The sequence below is a fragment of the Fukomys damarensis genome, unplaced genomic scaffold (genome assembly GCF_012274545.1).
Source record: "Fukomys damarensis isolate Sample0158 unplaced genomic scaffold, DMR_v1.0_HiC HiC_scaffold_14, whole genome shotgun sequence".
In the NCBI taxonomy this organism is placed as follows: domain Eukaryota; kingdom Metazoa; phylum Chordata; class Mammalia; order Rodentia; family Bathyergidae; genus Fukomys; species Fukomys damarensis.
In genome coordinates this window covers 54,113,145-54,120,850 of record NW_022900926.1, presented here as the reverse complement: position 1 = coordinate 54,120,850, position 7,706 = coordinate 54,113,145, and the positions used below count along the sequence as shown (strand labels likewise).

General features: G+C 39.1%; 1 protein-coding gene and 1 long non-coding RNA gene across 2 annotated transcripts in view; both read right to left on the bottom strand.

Moving 5' to 3' along the window:
* Positions 1-1,404, bottom strand: part of Pm20d2 (peptidase M20 domain containing 2) — a 13,975-nt gene extending 12,571 nt beyond the window's left edge. Inside the window, exon 1 of the mRNA XM_033763175.1 lies at positions 7-1,404. Within this exon, the coding sequence (XP_033619066.1) occupies positions 7-134 (128 nt within the window). The 5' untranslated portion in view covers positions 135-1,404. The remainder of the gene's footprint in view (positions 1-6) is intronic.
* A 922-nt stretch (positions 1,405-2,326) lies between these two features.
* On the bottom strand, positions 2,327-4,129 carry LOC104868487. Its single transcript, XR_782029.3, has 3 exons — positions 3,588-4,129; positions 3,310-3,391; positions 2,327-2,363 (listed from the first exon to the last, which is right to left on the bottom strand). It is a non-coding gene; the product is annotated as an uncharacterized LOC104868487 (long non-coding RNA).
* Positions 4,130-7,706: the final 3,577 nt, after the last annotated feature.

Below are 7,706 nucleotides of genomic sequence, written 5' to 3'. Positions count from 1 at the left end.
CCCAGCCGCTCGGCTGCCTCGTCGATGCGCTCCGCCGCGCGCAGCTTCAGCAGCTCCAGCAGCTCCAGCAGCTCCAACTCGGAGACGCCATCGGGCGCGCCACCCTCCAAGGGCCGATCCTCTCCAGGTCTCATCCGGATCTCGGCTCTACGCTCGCTCGCTGGCTCTGAAGGTGGCAGCACACTACGCCTACGTCCAACGCCGCCGGCCGGGAGAACTCTGCCAGAAGAAGCCCTAGGAAGCTGAGGGTCTCCCAGGAGCTCCGCCCAGGACCCCTGAGGCCCCGCCCCTAGGCCCTCCTTTACTCGCTTAGTTCTACTTGGATAGCTTGGCTATTGAATTATGCTGTAAATCATTATTACTTTTCCATTGCTGCTGCTTTCCCTCAGAAGCAGAAGGAGAACAGTTTTACTGATTAATAGCCATCAGAAACAGGCCAACTGGAGCCTTGTCCTCTGAAAAATGCTCTTATCTAGTTACAATGATTTTTTTTTAATGGTACAGTGCAGGTTGTGGTGGTGCACGCCTGTAATCTCAGCATTTGGGAAGCTGAGGCAGAAGGACCAAGAGTTCTAGACTATCCCGGGTTACATAGTAAGATCCTATCTCAAATAAATGTAATAACAGAGCAAAAATAGTATGAGGTAACTGCTAAAAGATAGCATCAACAGAAATGCTACACAAAGGACACTATAGCATCATATATTTAAGTTTTTGGTACTACCCCTCCTTTTTTTTCCTTGAGGTTATGCCATTCAAAAGCTGCAACTACTTTATATAGTTTTCTCTTAGAATTAAACCTACTGACATCTAAAATAGCACCTGTGTGTTAGCTATATTAGAGTTCATCTGAATAGAGTAGAACTCAGAATTTGAAATGTTAAAAAATCATAAAGTTAAAATATTTATGGCAATATTCATGCTATTGTGTTGATGTGGACACTTTTTTTAAAAGTATCAGCTTTGAAAGGTAACATATGACAAGGCTTATTTACAATTTTAATTGATGCTGAATTCAAGTAACATGGTATGTATAGCTGGTGTTCACCACATAACTAGGTTTTAAATTACCCAGTGAAAAAATTAAGATGTCATACTCTTGTTTTTCTACACAGTGTACTATAAAGTCCAAAAAACTGTTGTTTACTCTATGCCTATTAATAACACTGTGGAGATTTATAGTCTGGGGTTTTCCACATAGTAAAAGCTTCTATCAACTATTCCTACTCTACCATCTGTTTTTTTTTAAGCTAGATTAAGACAAAATATATTAAAAAGCCAAATGTATCTTTTGAAAAGAAGTCTGTAGGAAGCTAACATACAAGAAAACTATGAATTATGGTTTTTACTATTTTATATGTTAACAGTGCCAGATTAAGAGTTATTTCCTAACATTAATTGAAAAGTAATATGATTCTTAGCACCCTAACTGAAATTCACCCTAAAGACTACAAATGTGGTATTTAATTCCCGGGCCCCCACAGCTGCACATAGTAAACCTCTGGTATATTTCTGACAAAAATTCTCCCCTGTGTCTGAGATTCAATATTATTATGCTTAGTTGGCTAAAAGCCCAGGGCCCTATTAGAGTAAAAACAATGGATGACATTTGTAGAACATTTCCTCTGTGCCAGGCGCTGTTCCAAGTGCTTTACTATTAATGCATTTAATCCTCACCACAATCTATGGAGTTGTTAATGTGATTATTGATCTTCACTTTACAGATGAGTGTCTGAAATTACACAGCTAGTAAGTAGTGGATCCAGTGTTACAGAGAAGACAGACTCCTTAGCCACCACACTCAGCTGCTTGTGTAAACAGATATTCAAATTCATAAATGTATCTACAGCTCATCTATTCATATAAGACCTACAATAATCACTCATGTTGGATAAATTGTACTGCAGCAACTCTCCCTGTTGACATCAGTAAAAGCCATATTTATTCTTATTAGACAGCAACAGAAAAGGAGTACATATGAATTTTATATATAAATTGCTATTTCTATTGCTTTTCATGAATTAATAAGGCTATCACTTAATATTATAGTTTAGGTCTAAAATGGCCCCAAAGCCTCATGTGATTGGAAGATGACTGGATTATCAAGGCATTATAGTTGCTTGTTATTAGGAAGTAGGATTTGGTTGGAAGAGGTAGGTCACTGGAGGCATGACCTGAAAAGATGTATCACCCTTCTTTTCTCCTTCCTTCGCTCTCTGCTTGTATGCCATGTGGTGAGCAAATTCCATTGGCAGTTGGACTCCAGACCATGTGTGCTATGCTCTGGCAGAAAAGTTGTCTTCATTTTTCTCTTTCTTGGAACTTTGTAGGTGATTGAGATTAAGGGCAGTGGATGTATTAACCTGGTGGGGGAAATTTCGAATGTTCAGGCTGTAGCATGGTTACTGCTTGCTCCTTTTTTGGTGGTGGTGGGGATCACACTCAGGACCTTGCACTTGCAAGAAAGGCAGCAGCACAACTGAGCTAAATCCCCAGCCCCCTACTGCTTGCTACTTTTAGTAGATCTACTGGGAGAAACAGTGGGTGAGAAGGGGTGAATAGAGATAGTTCTTTCTCACTTGAGGTCTGGCTTTAAAATATAAAGATGCTTCTTCGCTGGTTGCCAAAAAACAAAAACAAAAGCCAGCTGAAATCACAACTGACTTAATGTCGAAACAAGAAATTCATGACAGCCAGGAATTTAGTTCAGTGGTTCCACTGCCACCTGCCTCCCAAGTGAAAGATCCTAAGTTCGATCTCTAGTACCAGATTAAAAAAAAAAAAGAAAAAGAAATTCATGACAAATTAGTGCTTTGGTAGAAAGAGTTGAGAAAAATTTATTTTACCATAGAAAGCAATGTTATTCATGGGTGAAATACTACCTAGACTGTACAAGACTATATTGCATGTTATTTTGGCCTTCAAATTTAGATTTTCTTGTGATAAGACAACGTGCTTTGGCATGGTTTATAATTTTTTAACTAAGATGTAAATAATAATAAATAAAATTCCCAATACAGACCAACAGATCATAACCTAAATATCTTTTGAGAACACAGAAAAAGGAATTCAATGAAGAAATTAAGGGTGGAGTAAAAGCAACTAGAAATACAGGAGGGAAAAGGAATGAAAGGTAATAAAATGCTTTGACATTTGCATGCAGATTTTTCATGAGAAGACAATAAAAGCAAAAATACCTAGAAGGCCCTTGCTTCTACTGAATAAGGTTCTGTTACAACTTGTTTTCAAGTTCTGTGTAGATTGTCGCAAGTGGCCATGAAATGCAAGCAGCTATTTTAGAGCACTGACCTGGTATGCAGTGACTGTGGCTCCCTTTGGTTTCCTTCCCTCCTACCAGTGAGATTAGTTGCTCTTCTCTCCATAACCATTCCTGGAAATGAAGACAGCAAGGTTCTCTCAGGGGACAGGCCTCTCATTTTCCAACTCTCCACCATGGCCTGTACACAACACTATAAAGACATACATAGCCCAGACTGTGGTAGACAAGAAATTTTTCCTCCTAGGGTTACAGCTCAGGAAAATGAGTGAAGTTTTACTACTCCCTCAACCCTACTTTTATAGTGCACCTTAGAGCCTGGTCCCCATGCAGTGCTTGCAGGTCTTCCAAGAGATTCCTGCAATGATTTCTCAAACAATGTATAAGAGGCATTATTGAAACCCTGGCCATGGGTCTCAGTCTCCTGAGAGCCAGTATGATGTCCATGAGATAGGACAGAGGGAAATAAAGAGACAGAGACAGAAACTTGAGAGAAACTGAGTCTTGGGCTGATCTAAGCTACTCTGGACTACAGACAAAGACACCAAGGACACCCAGTGTTTACTCATTATAAGCATGGGAAGGAGGGGAGCTCGGCAGGCCTTGGGACACCTGCTAATAACAAGTATCAAACAGGCAGAACTGTAGAATGAGGGCACAAGTGTATCTTTGCTGAAGAGAACAAACGGTTAATTCAGAGGGGAAGAATTCAGTTGGAATCAGTTGACCTTGGCTGGAAATGAACTCAGCCGATTGGACTACTTCCAATGTAACACAGCCATATTATGGAAGGGCAATGTCAGGAGCTATTCTACACAATTTTGGGGAAAATATCATTTCGCAGTTAAGATTAGGGCTGTCTAAGGCCTCAATAGTCTTGTGATGCTGTGACACTCAAGGGCAAGATTACATCAGCTAAAGACATCCTGGTTCTTCGAGAATCAAGTAGTACTACAAAAAGAGAAAGGTTTTCACTGTGGGGAGAGACAAATTCCTTACCTCCTTAAAACATCCCACCTACTGCTGTAAGAGTGTTTTGCTCATCTCAGGGTCCTAATCAACATAAACTTCTTGACCTAAGATCCTCATCAGCATAAGATCCTCATAGGATTACTGCTGCCCTCCGAGACATGTGATACTTTGATTATAAGATCCTCATCAATTTAGGATTATCACTGCCCTCTGAGTCATCTGATACTCTCTATGAACCCAATAAATAGTGGCCAGCTTGGAGTGTCTTTTGTCTTGCACGCTCAGAGGCACTGACCTCCTGGCCCTATGTATACTTTGAAACTACACAAGTCTCTATTGGCTTCTTGCCATCCCCCTTTCTAGGCAGTTGAAGGATCGACCTCTGATAGGGCAAGAAGCTTGTGCCGCTACAGCCTGCTGACACTGGGCAGAAGTATCTGCCACGGCAATGCATACACCATAACCTCAAGTATACCTGGTTAATAATTATCTTTACTACTCACTTCTCAAATTTCCCACTTATTTTGGCAGGACATACTTCAAAATCACTAGCAGGAATTAATAATGTACATGGTCAAAAGATGGTTAAAATCCCCAAGATGTTCTATAGAAAAAAATTTTTTAACAAATGACATGTTAAGAAGAACTGCTAATAACCCTGGAGGTATAGCTCAGTGGCAGAGCAGTTATCTAGCTTGCTAAGGCCCTGGGTTCAATTCCCAGAACCCAAAACAAGAGAAGATTCATTAATGAATAAAATATATGTAGATGAAAATTAATAAATATATATGTAGCAATTGTAGGAATGATAGAAGATAAAGCAAGGAGTAAACAATAAATTTCCAGCAAGCCTTGTTTGGAAAAAAAATTATAATGTTCTCAATGGTCTTCTACATCTAAAATGACTTTGCCTTTCTTTGCCTTCACTGTAGAGGGATAAACCAAACAAGAATTGACAAGACACTGGTGGAAACATGTGGCAGATAAGAAAAATTAGGAAAGGCATGTTGTCACTGTCACTAGCTAACATGTAAAAGTATTTAATGTTTTTAAATATGACACAAAATAAGCCTCTCATAACTGGTTAAATAGAAACTGGAGCAATACTGGAAGGTTGAAGAATCTCCAAGCCTTCAGAATGTTGTACTTATTTTCCCATATCATCGTGAATTCCAAGTGAAAAGTTATGGGGTACTCTAATCAATTGTAGGGATAACTCCTAGCTTAGCTTAAGTAATGGCTAAGAACATTTAAATATTAGTGGTTATGGGAACAAATTATACCCAAGTCTACATTTTAAAAACATGCTTCTAAATTGTGTACACCCTTTGGTAAATGTAGCAAATAGAGACAGGGATCTTGTCACAACCCCGACACTACATATGTCTTATCAGAAGATCCGTGTTCTTATATACACACACTTTGATTGAGCTGACCATGGGTGGGGAGAAGAGTTAGTCAAGTCTACACTCGGATTGTTTCTTCCAATTCTCATTTTCCCTTCCCTGCCTTGTCTTCCTCTTCTTTCTTTTCTTCCATCTCCTACTTCTCTTCCTCATTCTTTTTTGGTACTGGGATGGAACCCAGAACCTTCATATTGAGCTGTATGACCAGTCCTTTTTATCTTTTTATCTTTTTTTTTTCAGAGTCTCACTAAATTGCTAAGTTGCCCAGGTTAGGTTTGAATTTTTGACTCTCCTGCCTCAGCTTCCCCGAGCGCTAGGACTACTTTTCATCTTTGGCCAGACTTAATGCATTACCTTCAAATCCAAACCATTGGTGATTATTATAGATTTAACAGAATGCTTTGAAAGAATATAGAGCATTAGATTCTATTTCACACTGTAAAAATTTATTAAAACGCTTTAAACATTCTTTTTTAGCCCAAAGCCCCTCTTTCTCTGGCAACTGCCTCTTCTGTCCTCTCCTGCTCATCCATCCCCTACACAGCCACTCCAGCTGGGGCTCCACAGTGTGACCTAATTTAACCTTAACTACTTTCCTAAAGACATCTCCAAATAAAGTGACATTAGGGTTAGGACATCAGTCTATCAATTTTGAGGGGTGCACAATTCAGTCCACAATAGCTAACAACACCAGCAACCAAGATAATTACATATTAGCAAAGCAGATGATTTGTTCTGAATAAGGATCTCATTAGAGGCTAAAATATTATGTGTTTATAAAAATAGGCATTGTGGGACATACATGCACAGAACTATATAACTTCTTTTTTGGGGGGGGTACTGGAATCAAACTCAGACCTCAGCTTGTCGGGTAGGTGCTGCACCACTGAGCCACATCCCTAGCCCTATAACTAAAGTCTTTCCAAGTATTTTCCTTGAAATTTTGAAAATTTTAATAGACACAATAATGCTAGAATTGAAAGTGTTCATTACTTCTCAGGAAATCATTCCTTAATATTTTAGTGATAAATGTCAATCAGATTAATATGTTTTACAACCCTATTTGCTTCCATATTGTTTTTTATATTAACTAACAAAAGTTTCATTGTAATTAGAAACCATTTCATTAAACCAGCTGTCTTTGTTATAAATTAATTTGGCCTACAATAGTCCATTCAAGCTGAATTACAATGAAAGTATTTAATTCAATATTTTTATTTTTTTCAGGCCAATGTGGAAGCTGGCCAATTTTTTAAAAAACCTGTAACATCACTTCATTATCACTTCAAAAAAGCAAATATTTTATTCACTAATTCATATATAATGGCAACAACTGGTGACCTCATTGTTTTCTTTGTCTAAAATTAGTTTATAATTTTACCCATATAAAATAATCTTGATCTGACAGGTAAGCAAACCTCTAGAAACTGAAAAACCTTAAAAGCTGGCAGAACAATCTAGAGGAAGCATACAAAATGGCCTAAAAGTTAAAAATACTAAAGGATTCTACCCTTAGCCTCCACCATACATACCAAAAATTTGTCCAACATCCCTTTGCTTTGCTCACACTTTCTTGTGGTAACATACAATGAAGAAAAAGTTGATCACAAGAGAAAGTATTCTCAATAAATTCATAAGATTAAGTAATAAGTGTACAAAACATGGAGAATTTCAAATACAAAAGGATACATAATTCTGCAAATATGATCAAGCAGGCCCACACCAGATGCAAAGAAATCCTCCCCCAACACAAGCAAGCAGGCCCATGTGGAATGGCACCCCTCACAACGTGAGCAAGTACACCTGTGCCAAAGGGCACTGTCGCCCCGCCCCATGCAAGGCCAAGACCATCCAACAACTTCAAGCCAGCTCTACATTTTGCTTCCCCTTGACACAGGGAAGCAGAGGTAAGGACTAACCAACTAACCTGCTCCTGGAAGAGGATAACACCCGGGGAGTAAAGGGAGCAACTAAGTCCCATGACTGATGCCATCCACGACTGTGATATTAATTCAACAGTCCACTCAAACCCCCACCCTGCAGACCAAATC